Here is an 18,633-nt window from a genome sequence, read left to right as displayed (position 1 = left end):
CCAGGACACCGAGCCATTTAATCTCGCTATGACAGGGGGAGGACAGGTCTGTCCCCCCCGTAACCGAAACACACACACACGGCGACCCAACACCGCCTCATGCCTCTCCCGTTACAGTTCAACGATCAAGTTACGCGGCCAGAGAAATGTTGCAGTGAACGGGGAGAGAGAGAGAGAGAGAGAGAGAGAGAGTGAGAGAGTGAGAGAGCGCGAGACTGCAGCATCATTGATAGCAGCAGCAAGCAGTGCAGTAGAAGGTGCAGGTGAGAGAGAGAGAGAGAGAGAGAGAGGAGGAGGCGCATGTGGAGAATGCGGGACTCTTGGAAAAGACGCATTTCACTCGGTTTATTGCAGAAAGACCACAAAGAGCCTATCACGGAATTACACTTGAACTGTCGCTGTCTGATGTCGGAGTTTCTCGCCTTTTGAGTGGCGTCATTTCCCGGTCGGTTTTATTCATTTGTTTCTTCTTCTTTTTTTGCCCCAAGAACTCGCGGTTTGAAAAGCACTCTTGTCTTTGTAACTTGCGTGAAGGAATCCAACGCTTGGCACGTTGCTTCACTGCGGGAAAACCACAGAACGCATGCAGTCCACTGACTCAAATTGGAGCCAGGTAAGAAAGGCGAAATTAAACTATATATGAATGAGTCAGAATGACAGCATCCGTAAGACTTTTTATCTGGCTTTATCTCTTTTTGTGAACGTGCGTTAATTTCCTTGGCGCTAGGTGCCGGATATTGTGAGAGTCTGATAGTTTTTTTTCTCTCTCTTTCTTTTGTGTAGGCTACTGCTGCATTGCAGTTTATAAGTGTAAAACGCGAGAAAAGCCAGTGTCCCAAATGTAATCGGAGTATGCCAATTACAAACGGCATTATAAACTGATAAGGAACCCTGAGAGACAGCAGGGATAATTCCCCGGAACGAGAAAACAGAGAGAGTCAAGTGGATTAATCACAGTCGCGTGAATTACAGTAGTTTTCTTCTTTCTCTGCAGGGTGGATGTTTTCCCCTTCTTCCCATCCTTGTGTATTCTGAACAGTGTGATGCCACAGGGGAATTACAACACACAACTTGAAACGGTTATTGAAAAGAAGGAGGGGAATAGATGAAGCAACCTTTTCACTGAAGTAAAGTATCCAACAGTGTGAGCGAACAGTGCTCAGAGAAGCAATAAGGCACACACACAGAGAGAGAGAGGAAGAGAGAGAGCGAGAGACTGCAGAAAGCTGGAGGCTGAGGGAGAAGCCAGGAAGAGAAGACCACGCTGTGAGGCTCACAAGGAACGGAGATTTACGGATGATACTACAACAAAAAGAGACAAAAGAAACACGGCTGTAGAGAAATAAAAGCCCCAGGGACAACAGTGGGAAAGCGAGAGGGAGAGCCATGCGGAGGCTTGGTGCAGTGCACTCCTCCGCGGCGGAGGCTCTCAGCCTCATGGTCGTTGTACTGCAGCTGCTGACTCAGCTGCCGAGTGCCGACTCAGCTCTCCGGTACCGTGTGGCGGAGGAGGGGCCACCTGACGTCAAGATAGGTAACGTGGCCGCCGACCTGGGCCTCACGGCGGGCACTGGCAACGGGGACGTCACCTTTGCGCTGGAGAGCGGCTCTGAGTTCTTCAAGATAGACAACGTGACGGGTGAGCTGACCACGGGGCAGCGGCGGATCGACCGCGAGAAGCTCCCCCAGTGTCAGATGATATTCGACGAGAACGAGTGCTTCCTGGACTTTGAGGTGTCTGTGATCGGGCCGCTCCAGAGCTGGGTGGACCTGTTCGAGGGCCGCGTGGTCATAACGGACATCAACGACAACACCCCGTCTTTCCCCTCCCCTGTGCTTCAGCTCTCAGTCGAGGAGAACAGGCCAATAGGGACCCTGTACCTTCTGCCCACGGCGACCGACCGCGACTTTGGACGTAACGGGATTGACAGATATGAGCTGATTCAGGACGGCGGTGCCGGGTCAAGTTCAAGCACAAGGCGCACAGCAGGGGCCAGCCCAGTACCAGGAGTCGCCGCCGACCGAAGGAGTAGAACGGGTGAAAACGGAGGAGCAGGAGGAGGTGCACGGAGCACCGTATTCGAGCTGCAAGTCGCAGATACCCCAGACGGCGAGAAGCAACCACAGCTCATCGTGAAGGGCCCACTAGATCGCGAGCAGCGAGACTCATACGAGCTCGTCCTGCGCGTCAGAGATGGGGGGAACCCGCCTCGCTCGTCCCAAGCCCTGCTCCGCGTCGCCATCACCGACGTGAACGACAACAGCCCGCGGTTCGAGAGGGCCGTGTACGAGGCCGAAATGGCCGAAAATGCTCCACCGGGAACACCTGTGCTGCAGGTGAGAGCGTCGGACCGCGACGTGGGCGTCAACGGACAGGTGGAGTACGTCTTTGGCGCCGCCACGGAGTCCGTGAGGCGTCTGCTGAGGTTGGATGAGGCCTCCGGATGGCTGAGCGTGCTCCACCGCATCGACAGGGAAGAGGTGGCCCAGTTGAGGTTCACGGTGACGGCCAGGGACAGGGGTCAGCCGCCGCGCACCGACCGGACCACCGTCGTGCTGGCCGTCCGCGACGAGAACGACAACGTCCCCGTCGTGGAGATCCGAAAGATCGGGCGGATACCTGTCCGCGACGGGGCGGCCCTGGTGCCCGAAAATGTCCTGGTGGACACCCCGGTGGCTCTGGTTCAGGTGTCCGATCGAGACCAGGGGGAGAACGGGGCCGTCACGTGCACAGTGGTGGGAGACGTCCCATTCACGCTGAAACCAGCCGGAGAAACAGCGCTGCCGCCTCTGCCAGCGGACGAAGCCTTTGACAGGTATTGTCAAAATGCAGCACACAGCACCGCACAACATCATGAATATATTGTTTTAAAATATATCCTCATCTGTTATCTGTCACCCCTTAAGAGCCTGTGTGCTTGTTATCTCGAATATTGTAATTGTCATCCATTATTTCAACCACACTCAGCAGATGTGACTGAATTGATGGCGGGGGGTGACAGGGGAGCTTGACAAACAACTAGACTGTCAGATTATTCAATTTAATTAGCAGATTAAAATGTATAATATTAATTATCTTTAACATTCACCAAATGTTCCACCATATGGAAGCAAATAACAATGACACATAAATATCTGTTTTTCTGTTTGTCTTCACAGAAACAAGAAAAAATACTTCTTGCACACTTCTGCCCTGCTTGACTATGAAGCCACCAAAGAGTACAGCGTTACCATTGTGGCAGTAGATTCCGGAAGCCCCAGCCTGTCCAGTAATAGTTCGCTGATGGTGCGAGTGGTGGACATCAACGACCATGCTCCAACCTTTGCCCAGAGTATGGTGGAGGTCCACTTCGCAGAGAACAACTCGCCTGGCGAACGGGTGGTGACTGTGGTCGCCACAGACGCAGACAGTGGCAAGAATGCAGAGATCGCCTACTCTTTGGATCCATCCGTTAACGGGGCGTTTTACATCGACACGGACAACGGAGATATCCGCGCGTCGGGCATTCTGGACCGCGAGCAGCGGGAGAGGTACGAGTTCCGCGTCATCGCCAAAGACAAGGGCACCCCGTCGCTGCAGGGCTCGGCAACCGTCGTCGTGCAGGTGACGGACCGCAACGACAACGCTCCAAAGTTTGTCCAGGAAATCTTCACCTTCTACGTCAAGGAGAACCTCCTTGCCAACAGCCCGGTGGGCATGGTGACTGTAACGGATGCAGACGAAGGAGACAATGCAGAGTTGAGTCTGTTTGTGGAGATGGACGGAGATGAGGAGAAGACGACAGGAGGAGGAGAGAGGAGCGAGGGAGAGAATGGCGAGAGGAACCAAGAGGAGGTGTTTTCCATCGAGAACAACACAGGCACCATCTTCTCCTCGGCCTCGTTTGACAGAGAAAAGCTTTCGTCCTACACCTTCCGCGTCCGCGCCGTGGATGGCGGGGAGCCTCGCAAAACGGCCACCGCGACCGTGTCACTCTTTGTCACAGACGAGAATGACAACGCCCCCTCGGTCACGTCCCCCACCAACGAGTCCTATACCCTCCTCCCGCCGGCCAGCAGTGCCCGCACCATTGTCAGGACTGTCACAGCCACGGACTCGGACACAGGGCCCAACGCAGACCTCCGCTACGCCCTGATAGGGGGCAACCCCTTCCGGCTGTTTGAGATCGGCCACAGCAACGGGGTGATCACCTTGGCGGAGCCACTGGAGAGGCGCCACAGAGGGCTGCATCGTCTGGTGGTCCGGGTCAACGACAGTGGCCTGCCCTCGCTCTGCACCACTGCCCTCGTCCATGTCTTCATCAACGAGAGCTTGGCCAACGCCACGGTGGTGGATGCACAGGTAATATCCTTGAGTGTTATTATTTGCTGGTTGTTGTTGTTTTTTTGGTCAAGAAGAACAGATATGGTAATATGTGAGATAAACAGAGTGAAACATCCTGAGGGACAGAACTGAGGAGCAACCGAGCAAGAGAGAGGGAACGTGTGCAGGTTTCTATATGTGTGCGTGTGTGAGTGCTTTTATGTACCCATATGTGTCTCTGTGTGTCTCTGTGTGTGAAGCACAGAGAATGCACATAAGCGCATGAGAGAGAGAGAGAGAGAGAGAGAGAGAAGGGGGGGGCAGAGAGGCAGAGAGAGAGAGGGAAAAAGGCAGGCACAGAATGAGAGAGATAAAGGAAGAGAGAGGAGGGAGAGAGAGAGAGAGGAGGGGGGGGGCAGAGAGTGGGAAAAAGGCAGGCACAGAATGAGAGAGATAAAGGAAGAGAGAGAGAGAGAGAGACACAGAGAGACAGAGAGAGAGTGTGGTAAGCCTACATTAATGCCACTGTCATAGCCCACAGCTAAAGCAAGAGTTAAAAGTGGATCTCCAAGGGTCCATTGTTACAGTCAGGATTCTGCGGCGTCCTCCCTGCCATTAAATAACGACCACAATCCACAAAGATAGCACATCAGAGTGGTGAACACACAGGTAATGGCTGATGATTATAGCTGTTTAAACGTAAGTGGTGGGGGGAAAATAATATTTTCCCAACAGAATGACATGATAACTGCATCATTTCCAAACGTCTGTGGGGTGTTGCAATTTTCTCCTCATTCTTCCAGAGAAATAATTGTGTGTATTTGTCCCAGATAAATAACTCCATTTGTCCTTTGAAGGCTGTTGGTGTTGCCAATTTATTTGTAGTTTCTATCTAGCTGAACCTTTTTTATTTCTCTTTATTTTTTTTATTTTTGTGGCCAGCTGGCATTCATGTAAAATGGCCCTTTAGTCAAAAACAAAAACCGTATTACTGAGTCCTTCTTTTTATGATCCAGCTTTATAGAATGCAGAGCTCCAAAGTACAGTAGTGTGTGTGTGTGTGTGACTGTGTGTGTGTGTGTGAGAGAGAGAGAGAGAGAGAGAGAGAGAGAGAGAGAGAGAGAGAGGATGGATGGATGGATCTGGTCCTGGCTGGTCAGTTGAAGCATGTTCATTTGAAGCCACATCTTTAGCCTTTCTTCTTGTCCAGCTGCTCTCCAATATTGGACTTAAAGATATCTCAAAACTGTCATGGTTGTTAAGAAATAAGGAAATGGGTGGAACTGAGCTAGTGAATTCAGAGAGGTGATTGACTGAATTAGTACACTTTGCTGTTGGAACCTGGTGATGGTGAACTACAATAACAGTACATTTAGGTTATGTTATACAGTATTGCAGTGGTTCCCAAACTTTTTCATGTCAAGGACCCCCACAATGACACTCATTAGCCTGTCGACCCCCATTTGAAATGTATGCCAAGGACCCCCATAAGAGAAGACTTTTACAGCTCTAGCAGTGATTCTCAACCATTTTCATTTTAAGGACCCCCATTTAATTTAATCTCTGAGACCCCGATTTATATTGTAAAATCAATGTTAATTTAACTCTGAGAGTGTACAAATGGAACCAAATGGACCCGTTAGGGTCCATTTGGTTCCATTTGTATTGCCAAAATGTCAAACTATCATTTAGCTGGGGACCCCACTTTGGGAACCACTGATGTATGTTATGCTGTTGGAAATCACCCTTCATGTTCTCAGTTACTAAGAAAATGGACAGCTCACTTCTCTATTCAATGTTTTCAAATTGCTGTGACATGGAATCTAAAATGCGTGTTTATGCAGATGCTGTTATTGGGGGAGCTGCCTTGACGCCCGTGTAGTGCACAGATAGTGGGGTGTGGTGCCTAAAGAGCTGATTACATTATGGGGAGCATCTTGGGTGGATTGCTACTAGTACTGTAGCAATCCTGTGGGGTTGGTTGATTACTTAGCCATGGGGGGAGTCTGTAGTCTATATAAAGGGGAATGGTTCAGTGTTGATTTTGACAGCAAATATTTATTTAGTTTTAGTCATAGTCTTTTGAATACAACTTCAAGTATTTATAGTCATCTTTTACTCACCTGAAATGTTTTTTTTGTTAGTCTAGCTTTAGCCTATATATCATAAGATTTTAGTCGACTAAATCTACAGTCGTTTTTCTGGTGCCTTGATGGCGTCTTAATGCCTGATTTTACAATTGGTTGAAAGCCCATAATAACCGATCTACAAGCTCACAATGTGACGTTCTGCGACGCGTTGTGAGCTTATAGATCTGCTATTTTCAGCATGCAACCAAGCAAGCATACAATAACTTGTCTTTTATTTCTACTGGATCTCTTGCCCACTAGTCCATATTCCCTGCCAGACATTTTAGTCTAGTTTTTATTTGTTGATGAAATTGTCAAATAGTCTTAGTTTTAGTCGTCATAGCTTAGTTTTTGTTTCGTTTTTGTCAGTGAAAAAAGGTAGTCAACGACCTTTTTTCTTTTGTCATAGTTTTAGTCAACGGAATCAACACTAGTGCACTGGGCTGCCATGGGGAGAGGTTGACGCCTTATATGTTGTCTGTGTTGCCTTATCTTTAGTTGTCCAGCTTTTTTCACTTATGTTATCCAGGCCTGGAACACATTTAAAAAAATTCCTGTCATTTTAAGGTTTTTATTTTCCACTGACAAACAGCCAATCCACAATCCCACCTAACAATTGGTGGCAGTGGTGGTGGGTAACAACAAGTGACAGCGCATCTCTTGGCCCCTGTTTACAGACTTGCTTTCGCCGATTCATAGGTTTGCAGTCTAAAGAAATATCAGCCCCCATGTGTGGTCAGAATGTTTGCTTTGATAGTCATAGTTTGTGGGTTGAACAGCCATGGATAGCTTGTCATCATCAAATTGCCCCCTCAGGAAAGGCCTGCGGCAGCACTTGTAACTAGAGATAAAGGTTAACACCATACTGTTTGTAGACACTTCAGATGGGGAGATCAATCAATCTTAACATTTTATTAATCTCTCAAGGTGTTCAAATCAATGTGTTGGTGTTCTGAAGTATCGTGACATTATTAAGCGCTACTGTAAGTTGAGTACATTGATGGGCTGTGTATGTAGCAGTGCACACACAAGTTAAAACCACTTAAAGCATATTATACTTTGTTGACTGGGGCACCACAGGGCTCTATATATACTTTGTCCCCTCCTTTTTTTCCTCTTTGCCAAATAGACAACGGGGCACCCTATGAAAGCTCCGGTTCACGTGGTTAAGGGTTCTGATGTAGGCGTACATCAGATTGAGGGAGCTCCATTGCCACAACTTGTCTTTTGACATTGTTGAAAACAATCCTAACATCACGAGTCGCTTTTATGCAGCGCTCCCACAACAGTGGTGTAAATCAGAGACGACTTTTATTGCCAGCTTTGCTTTTTACGAACCAAACAAAGATGCCCTTCTCGTCGTGTGTGATTTCACATCGTGTTCCATTGTTGAATCAGAGGTGACGTGTAACACAACAGCATCGGCGGCTCGTGTTACATTATGCTGTTTTGGATGAAAGCAGTTGTCGGTAGATTCTAGTCATTTGCAGTTTGGCTTAGGCATTTATTTAACAAAAATAACAACACAACATGGACTGCCTGCAGTCACGGAAACTCCAGTACTGAAGCATTTTCTCTGACAGAGTGACGTGAAATCCTGTCTTCACAAATACGAGTATGCGAGAGCTGTGCGTTACCCTTTCAGGCTTTCTCAAAACGATCAATTTAAAGTCACAAAAAGTCACTTATCTCTGTCTCTGTCTCTGTCTCTGTCTCTCTCTCTCTCTCTCTCTCTCTCTCTCTCTCTCTCTCTCTCTCTCTCTCTCTCTCTCTCTCTCTCTCTCTCTCTCGCTCTCTCTCGGATGAGAGCTTTTACATTTACAAGAAGAGACTACACATTTGTTTCACAAAATAAATGTCCAATGTCCTTTTCAGTCCAAGACTGGGCTGAAAAGGACACATTGAAACAATCAAGGTGGTGTAGAATAGATCAGTGGTTCTCAAACGTTTTCCTTTCAAAGACCCCCATAACCCTGAGGGTCCCTGGACCCCACTTTGAGAACCACTGGTGCAGATTAACCCCTTTAGGCCTGACGTCGAAATTTAAAAAAATGTTCGCTCTGAAAGAATATAATATTCAAAGATTTGTGCCGCATTTTCACAATTTTTCAAAAATAGCAGACCTACAAGCTCGTAGCGCGCCACTCGGTGGCGCGCTATGAGCTTGTAGATCTGCTATTTTTCAATAGCTAAAGCATAACATAATGCTTAGTTAAAACACCAAAAGGGGTTCCCGCCCAGAATGTGTTAACCACCTAAACCATATGGCATACAGTATGTATATACCTCATTGACTGGGGTCCCCCAGGGGTCTGTTCTTGGCCTCCCTCTTTTTCCCCCCAATACACAAAATCTCTTTGCCGAAAAGACCTACAAACTCACACCTCAACCGTAGTTAGCTTGTAGATCTTCTGTTGTCGCTGACAGCTTGCTTACTACGACATTCCCAGAATAGGGACACTGGGGTGCAAGTGGTTTTGGCAGAACACCTGGTTAGCCATCATGGAACAATGACCCTTGCAGGTGGAATTAACTACAGCCTAGCTAAATGAGTCCATTGAATGGAACAATGGGGTGTAATGTGTCCACACAGTCCTGTATAAAAGGCCCTGTAGATTACAACATGGGTAGTTTAGTTTGATTGAGAAACGCAACTTGGAGGAGTAATTGAGTAGAAGACATGGAGGAGAGAATACCTCCTTCTCATAATGAAGTCACACTGAGTGGTGGATGGATGCCAGCTGTAATTAGGGAATGAAAACGGCTGCTGCTGCAGCGCCGCGGCCGAAACTCACTACAGTCTTTCTATTTCCAACACTGTCTGGCACAACCACATGTTGGCTAATTAGCACACGGCGCGGCAGAGTTGGAGCGGGAAAGTTTAGTTTGTTTCTTTTGGACACGATCTTCGTCGGGAAAACCCAGCGGGCTCCAACGTGGGCTTGGTTGATTAAAATACAGCAAATACACTACTACACTTCCACTGCAAGCAATTACTTTAACGAGATTTATATTTTTCTTATGCATTTCTTTGAAGCCTATAGCATTTCATTAGTTTTCGACTGACAGTTAACAGTTCAGAAAGAAAAAGAAAAGAAAGGGGAAGAAATACAATCTCCTATGTCGGCCTTTAAATAGCCTATATTTAGCCACGAATAAATAAAACCTGATGTATTCTAAGCCCAGGTCAGTGGCATAGCCAGGGGAGAAGCTCTTGTCGCAGTCATAGTGCCGGTGTCTTCAGTGACATGCAGATAACAAAATCCTCAGAGAGTAGAACAGATAGATGGTGATGTTAAGCACCGCCAGAACAAAGCTCATGCAGCAGAGTGGAAGATTCCACTGGGAGTTGGGGATGCGACAGAGAAACACACTCCACACACTCCACCGGAACGGGAGAGGTGGCTGCTCCTCCGTCCTGTTGAACATTTAACCGCGGTCCGTGCATGTGCGGGCATGCACGCGGGCACACACGCACGCACGCACGCACGCACGCACGCACACACACACACACACACGCGTGTACATGTGTGCGTGCGCACCATGTACACATGAACACACTTGGCTTATTCATATGGCATAGGGCTCCGTATCTCTTTCCAGCTACTCGTGTGCACGCATCAGAAAACACAGGCGGTGCAGGGATGCGCTAAGCCACAGAGATGCCCAGCAGAATGAGAATGGGATGGAATACTGCAGGCAGCCAGCAGCAGAACAATGGGGCAGATGAGAGCAGAGCTATAGCTGAGAGAGAGAGAGAGAGAGAGAGGGAGAGAGAGGGGGCCCCTGTGCAGTGGAAACAACAGGGAAGAATGGAATCAGACCAACAGAATGGAGATCCCGCACTAAAACAATGAGACTGAACCTGCAGATAGATTGTGAAACAATGACATATAATACAGTCCCATTCTTAGCTCGGGTGTGTGTGTGTATACAGTGTGTGTGTGTGTGTGTTGGGGGGGGGGTCTGTATACGGCAGTACCTCAGGGGTAGAGTGACCGGATGGGAAACTCAAGGTTCCCAGTTCGAACCCTGGCTCCCCCAGAGTTATAGGGCAGTATTATGCGTGTCTTAAGTACCAGGTCTTATGACTTAACTTAAGACCTGGAGGCGTGGTCAATGCTGTTTGGCCACTCAGAATAGCCAAATGGCATTGATCACGCCTCCAGGTCTTAAGTTAAGTAATAAGACCTGGTACTTAAGACACGCATAATACTGCCCATAGTGTCAAAGTGTCCTTGTCCTTGAGCATGACTCTGAAGTCTGAACCCCTAATTGCTCCCGATGTGCAGTTTAGTGCCTTGCATGGTTTCCGCCGGCATCGGTGTGTGGATGGGTGAATGTAATGCACAATCTCTGTAAAGCGCCTTGGATAAAGGCGCTATATTAATGCACCATTTACCATTTATACGAGTAGCCTAATGCACTTCAGATAATGTAATTAAGCCAAGTAGAACAGTGAAGTTGCATGTGTGTCACTCTCCCCAGCATTGCCAGAAGTGCAGACAGTAGTTAGTCATTATTTAATGATTGAGAATATGAAACATTTTCTGCAGGTTGGCCAGCTCTTTCCACTCTCGCTCTCTCTCTCTCTCTCTCTCTCTCTCTCTCTCTCTCTCTCTCTCTCTCTCTCTCTCTCTCTCCTTAATGCGTGCCATTCATAAGATAGCGGATAATTGTATGAGCGTGACATTTCCAGCCTTGACAGTCTAAAAGAAAATGTCTTGGGGCTTTTGGGACAAGGTGTCAGGCTTGCAGAAGGAGCTGTTTCACTAACAGACAGGCACACTGAGTATGTGGGCATGCATCTGTCTCTGCCGATGTGTGGAGTGTATATGTGTGCGTGCGTTCATGTGTGCTTTTGTGTGTGCGCGTGCGTGCGCTCGTGCGTGCGTGCGTGTGTGCGTGTGTGCGTGCGCGCGCGCGTGCGTGCGTGCGTGTGTGTGTGTGTGCGTGCACACGTGTGTGTGTGTGTGTGTGTAATCCACATAATGACTGTGCTAGAATAGCTGCATTCTATTGATTAGCTATATTCTGATGCATGACCCTATTTCATATTACCAGCAGGGCTCTCCAAGCCAATGCTCCAGCGGCCCATTGTCAGGCCACCACAACCAGTAATAGGTCTGTTACGGCTCCGGCATAACCCACTTTCTTATAATGAACTTTTAATGGCAAAGTGTTAGAGTGTCTACAGTGTGCGCGCGTGCGCCCGCGCGCGTGCGCCCGCGTGTGTGTGTGTGTGTGTGTGTGTGTGTGTGTGTGTGTGTGTGTGTGTGTGTGTGTGTGTGTGTGTGTGTGTGTGTGTGTGTGTGTGTGCGTGCGCTGACCCCTTTTGTGCAGCAAAGACCCTTTGTTGTTTGACCCCATTATCTCGCACCCAAACACATAATGACCTATGAGTGTCTTAACCCTGTTAGAGCTAGTATTGATCAAGATGAAGTATAGATATGTCTTCTTGCCCACAGTAAAATCCTCTGTGCTGATATAACTCCATACAGATTTATCCGCTTTCCGTTACAAATGGATACAACAACACCGAGGGTTGTATTGTGCAATAAAAACTGAAACGGAATGGGATTTTCCGAATTGAAATAATTATAACCCCGCAGAGGAAAACAAAATACATCTTGGCAGGAATTAAGGCACTTGAGATTCTTTCACTTCACGGTCCAACTTACATAGTCGATTAACGTTCAATTAATGCTAACTGCCTCGTATCACCTACTATTCTCAGCTCGCGATATAGAATGGCGATCACAAATCCTTCGGCAAATCCACTCCTACGCCGTCATTGTCAATGGGGATATTGTTTATTTAACCCATTTTGGGCGGGAACCCCTTTTGGTGTTAGCACTATGTTATGCTTTAGCTATTGAAAAATAGCAGATCTACAAGCTCATAGCGCGCCACCGAGTGGCGCGCTAAGAGCTTGTAGGTCTGCTATTTTTGAAAAATCGTGAAAATATTTATTTCAGAAAACTAAAGGATTTACATTACGTTATAATTTAGCTATTGAAAAATAGCAGATCTACAAGCTCATAGCGCGCCACCGAGTGGCGCGCTACGAGCTTGTAGGTCTGCTATTTTTGAAAAATCGAAGAACGACTGACATATAAACATAGCTTTTTCAGAAAACTGTCAGGATGTAGAAGACATTTTTAGAATCTGATCTCAGGTCAGAATGGGTTAAGAGACGGTGGATTCTATGGCGCGATGCCACTGTCTGCCTGTGGTTCGAGGGCGCTGCCATTAATCATGACATCACTCATCGGTAGCAGCATTGATGCGTTTGCAAGTTTGAAGAACAGCAGCTACTGTGGTATCAAAAAGAAATTCCATTGTGAAAATGTACAAGTTCACAGCATGTCTCATTGTGACGTGTTGTGAACTTGTAGATGGGCTATTTCCACTAGCTTGGGTCGCGGGGTATAGACATCAAAGTTCTCTTTTGTGTCTTGAGCTCAAATGCTTGGGAAGCACTGATCTATGACCTAATATGATGTATGACTCCGTATTGGGACAAGGCTTCAGCCCCATCCATTATTAAATGATGAATGAAAGTTAATTATTTAAAAAAAGTATAAAGCATGTGAAAATGTGTGGCCTACTGGCAGCATGCAAGGTGCTGCACTGAACAGCCCAGCGGCTTGCGAGATTAACTCAGACACATGTACTGAATCCCATGTACAACTTTTGCCTGGTTTCCCCCCCTTCTCCCTAGCACTTTCACTTTTTCTTAAAAAATCGACGAATCGACACCCTCAATTTTGAACCGATTTTTGTCCATCCATCTTATTCAACCGCTTATCATAGTTGATTGAAGAAGACAAAAATCTGTTCAAAATGTATAAATCAATTTGTACATCATTGCACAATGATGGCGTAAAAGAATAGCGAAAATATCCAATCCGCAAACTCACGATGCATCCATCGTACCACATTCTGACCTTGTAGATCTGATCTTTTCACCTTTTTAACAAGATTGTTACAACTAATAATAATAATAATAATTGTAATCGAGGCAAAAACACCCTATTATACTATGCTAATATCACATGTGAATTTACTTCTGCTTTGTTAATGTTGTCTCATTCTCATCTATGAAGATTACTTTACTTTAAGATTTAAGTTACTGATATGATATATGATCCCTCAGATAAAAGGTAAAAAGAAAAAAAGTGGGTATATGTAAATGCTAAGATGAGATTCAGCAGCAGGCTGTGATTACATCGGTTCATTTCTGCTTCTACAGTAACGCGTGTGACTCAATTATGAAGCCCTTGAAACGTATACTTTAAAAATCACCGAAAATTGGAATCCTCCCAAAGGCCCACATTGCAGACTGAACCAGCTGGGGCTCAAAAACTAATTTGTGTTCAGTCGGTTTGTTCTGAGAACAGAAATAATGTTTCAGTTTCTGCCCCAACACAACATTCCTAAACCAGGTTAGAACAAAATACAAAACTTTTACTGCCATTTTCCCTTCTTGCTATATATAAAATAAAATATAAAAACACAAAAGCCAAACAAACATGCAAATCCAATATTGTACAATATATTTGACGCAACCTTGTGGGGCATGAGTGTACCATTGCTTAGTTCAGGGGTTCTCAACGTTTTTGGCCGGAGACCCCCGGAAATGCTTTGGCAATGTCTCGGGACCCCCGCCCCGCCCCCTCCTGACCCCCAATATAAATTGACTGCTACAATAACCTTAAACCATTTTGGGCGGGAACCCCTTTGTGTTTTAAGCATTGTTATAATTTAGCTATTGAAAAATAGCAGATCTACAAGCTCATAGCGCGCCACCGAGTGGCGCGCTATGAACTTGTAGGTCTGCTATTTTTGAAAAATCATGAAAAAAAAATTAAAAAAAAAAATCTATTTTATTTTTTATTTTATTTTTAATAATTTGGGGACCCCCTAAAATAATTTGGCGACCCCCCGAGGGGTCGCGACCCACGGGTTGAGAACCCCTGGCTTAGTTGACAGAGAAGGTTGTGTGCATCTCAATGCCTATATTCAGGCCAGGTGCTGGATGTCAGGCATCATCAAACATCAAGGAAGAGGAAGAACATCCGCACACCAGTTTGTAGAGCTCCGAGATTTACTTTATTTTAAGACAACAAATTGCAACGTTTCGACCGACTAGGTCTTCATCAGGCAAATAACATATAGTCAGTCGAAACGTTGCAATTTGTTGTCTTAAAATAAAGTAAATCTCGGAGCTCTACAAACTGGTGTGCGGATGTTCTTCCTCTTCCATTACTTAGTTGAACATACCAGTCATAGTCAGTCACTGAGAAATCTCTCCAGGCCAGTTCATACATATATGGACTGGCGCCCTCTACTGACAGAGACGTCAGGACTTCGGTGCTCTATTGCATTTATAATGTTGTTGATTAGTCACCTTTATGCTGCGTTCACACGGGCAGATGCAAAAGATACAAAGATACAAAGATACAAAGGCTACACAGTGTATTTGTAGCTGTTGTAGCTTTTGCAGCAGTTACAAACGTTGGATCATCTATGTCGCTGGCTTCCATTGAAAATTAATGGTGGACTGTATCTTTGCATCTGCCCATGTGAATGCAGCATTACAACGACGACCTTACAGGCGTATGCAAAGGCCCAATTAACTTATGTAATTTTATGTAGACTTATAGCATTGTATGTAGACATAGCACTATAAAGTATGTACATGCATAGTTTCATTATATAGATATTCCACTGTTACGTTCTTAGCTTACGTATGATTCATGATAACTACTTTTTTATGTATGTGATGTATTGCCATGCTTTTTGTTCTTGCTTAAAGCTGCTATAAGCAATAATAATATTATTAAAAAAAAGGAAAAAAATCTTTAAATGCACATTGCGGCCCCTAGATGTCACAGAGACTAATTTTTTTCTGCACCCATTGCTGGCTGTCTGAATACCAAAAAGGTCAGCTTTAATGTAAATCGCTCTGGATTAAGAGCGTCTGCTAAATGCCTAAATTGTAATTGTAAATTGCAACGGATGCAATTATGGAATAAGTAACACAGCTAAACGTGTGTGGGTAGCGCCTCCGAAAAAGTCACCAAAATCCCAATATGTTGGTATTAAATCGCTCTTGTCTTGAGCGACCTGCCATCAGTCCCAGGTGTGTGACTGGCATGGGTTTGTGTATGCGCCATGCAGTAACACTACCCCATGGAAAGATGCCACGTTTGTCCCTTCAGGATAAGGCCTGTGCAATAGGTCAAGTGAAGCTGGTGTTCCGTTACGCAGATTACGCATTATTAGGTTAGGTGTCAGCCCTGGTACCATTTGCTGACAGGTGTGTGCCAGTCACAGGTGTGTGACTGGCACCCGATCATTGGCCTTGCAGACATCCGTCTTTGGTACCATTGTGCAAATCTTGCCTGTAAATCTCTGAAATTAAACCTATGGTTCCTCAGTGAAGCTTCTTTGGGTGTCGTCTTCCTTTGACTTCACCAGTCAGTCTCACGGAACTTGGTCATAAGTTTTGGTTGACACCAAATAATGTTTCCACTCTGTGTGACAGAACACCAGTATTGCACCTTATACTGAAGTGTTGTTACTTGGAGAATTCACAAACTCAACAAAGACCCATGCTCAGGTGCCAGTCACACACCTGCCAGCACTTGATGCTCAAAAAGAAAGTGCATGCCAACAGAACAACATTGCAGGGGATTTTGGCAAATTCTTCTCGCTATACACACACATTTTGCTTACATTTCACTGGTAAGAGACCACACCTCTACTTAAGTTTAACAATTTATTCAAACAAAATGAGATGATTGTGGAACGGAATGAGGAACCCAAGGTTAGGGCGAGACTCAGGGTGGGGGGCGTAGTCTCAGGAGCTGACGGCCATCGTTGCTCTATACTCGTAGCCTGGCTTTGCCAGACGCATAGCGTGGATTCACTGACGCCTCCTCGGAAGCGTGAAGTGAATCCTCGTTATCAGTATGGCCAAAGCCAGGCTACTATACTCTGGGAGCGGCCCGTCATCTCTGCTCTTAGCTGCCTTCCTGGATTCCTAGAGAAATAGTGTAGAGACAGAAGGAAGAAGAGCGAGAAATAGCAGAAATAGTTGATCTACAAGCGCAGTAGTTAATTTCCATGAATTATTTGCAATCTCCGCTGTTCCTGCTTAACTTTGTGTGAAGTCACAACCCGATGGTGAGATATTGGATTCAACATGCAGTGACAGGGTGGCAGACTGATTTATATATAAGTGATACAATAGGACGTGTGGAGCCATAGAGTCTATTTTTATTATGACATAAACACCATTTTTCACAGCTATACTCTTTTCACTTTCACATTCTCTCCGCTACTGTTTCCTCCTCCTCTGTCTCTACCCGCAGGTGGCTCGGAGCCTGATGGCCCCTCTGTCCCTGGACATCGCGGGAGACCCCGACAGCGAGCGGGCCTTGGGGAAGCAGCGCCTGAGCGTGGCCATCGGCGTCCTGGCGGGCGCCGCCGCGGTCATCCTGGTCATCCTCCTGGTGGTCACGGCGCGGCAGTGCGGCGCCCAGGGAAAGAACGGCTACGAGGCCGGCAAGAAGGAACCAGAGGAGGACTTCTTCACTCCCCAGGGAGCTCAGCCACAGGCCGGCCGCGGCGGGAGCTCGGACCGCGGACGGAAGCCTCGCAGGGACAAGCGCGGCGGAAGCGGAAGCGGCGTGGGCGTGAACGTGACCGGGGGAAAGTCGGTGGGGTCGCTCTACAGCGGCATCGTCACGGTGAACGGCCTGCGTCGGCACGACGACGACGACGAGGACCTGAGCAGCGCCAGCGAGCGCCTGGCGGCCCGCTACTGCGCCATGGACAACGACCCCGGCAGCCCAAGGATGAGCGGCGGCGGCCGGCGCCACCAGTCCAGCCCGGACCTGGCCAGGCACTACAAGTCCAGCTCGCCCCTCCCGGCGGTCCACCTCCAGCCACACTCCCCCCCTGCCGAGGGCAAGAAGCACCAGGCGGTCCAGGAGCTGCCCCCGTCCAACACCTTCGTGGGCAGCGGGGGCTGCCCCGTGGGCAGCGCCGGCTCCAGCAGCAGCAGCAGCGGGGGCAGCGGGAACGCAGACGCCATGTCCCTGGGCTCGGACCAGTGCTCCGAGTATGGCTGCCAGACTGGGAACAAGTACAGCAAACAGGTAGGAAGGAGCACTGGGATGGGATGGGAGCGGGGATGGGGTTGGTCTTTTTCGGTTGCAAAACGTTTTTCTCGTCGTAAAAAAAAAGCATACGTTAATTGTTAATGTACAAATCTCTCAAAAGCTCTCTCTCTCTCTCTCTCTCTCTCTCTCTCTCTCTCTGTCAGTCTGTTTGTCTCTCTCTCCCTCTATGTTCTTATTCTGTCTCCTGATCTGTTGGTCTTCTTCTCGTAGCTTCACCTGTTCTCAGCCTTTTCGCTGAGATGATGCTGAGCTGCATTCACCCTGGCTGATCTCTAAAAACTAGTTTGACCTTAGCATCGGTGAAATACCTGTGTGTATGTGTGCGTGCGTGCGTGCGTGTGTGTGTAAACCCCTTATGAGTTCAATTGGTGTGTGTGTGCAGTGGAGTGGGAGTATAGGAGACCCCAGCTGTGTAAATTGGTCATGTCTTGTTTGTACAGTCCATGACGGCCTCCCGTTTGCTGTCGTGGTGTTTTTTTTTCTTTGTTTTCTTCCCCAGCTGGGGTCGCTCTCGGGCTCATACAGCGCCTCGGTCTTGCCCCTTTCCATTCTACGCAATGAACCCACCCCACCCTGGCCCGCAGGTGAAAACATAAACACACACACACACACACACACACACACACACACACACACACACACACACACACGCGCGCACACATGCACACATGCACAGAGACAACAGATGTGTTGGTCTTTCGCATAGGAAAACAGCAGTTAGAAGTCATGTTGACAGGTAATGCTAAGACGCCATCACTCACCCCAACATCACACACACACACACACACACACTGCGCACACACACACACACACACGCACACGCACACGTACCATCACAAACACACTGACACAGCAGGGCTTCCCCTGTCCACGGGGGCTGACATGTGAGTGACAGCTTGGCCTACTTAAAGGGGCGCTGTCCCATTGCTTTGATGGACAGCTCTGCATTCATCCCCTGCTTGCCAAAAAAGTGCTGATGCGGTCGTGAGGAGCAGCTTCTTAAGGC

General features: G+C 47.4%; 1 protein-coding gene across 1 annotated transcript in view; it reads left to right on the top strand.

The window, feature by feature from the left end:
• The first annotated feature begins 295 nt into the window (after nt 1-295).
• pcdh7a (protocadherin 7a) overlaps nt 296-18,633 on the top strand; it is a 59,659-nt gene continuing 41,321 nt past the window's right edge. The window contains exons 1-4 of the mRNA XM_079499672.1: nt 296-613; nt 995-2,816; nt 3,160-4,342; nt 16,815-17,603. Of these exons, the coding sequence (XP_079355798.1) occupies nt 1,387-2,816; nt 3,160-4,342; nt 16,815-17,603 (3,402 nt within the window). The 5' untranslated portion in view covers nt 296-613; nt 995-1,386. The remainder of the gene's footprint in view (nt 614-994; nt 2,817-3,159; nt 4,343-16,814; nt 17,604-18,633) is intronic.

The sequence above is a fragment of the Electrona antarctica genome (genome assembly GCF_951216825.1).
Source record: "Electrona antarctica genome assembly, chromosome: 4".
NCBI lineage: Eukaryota > Metazoa > Chordata > Actinopteri > Myctophiformes > Myctophidae > Electrona > Electrona antarctica.
This window is presented reverse-complemented; position numbering and strand designations above follow the sequence as displayed.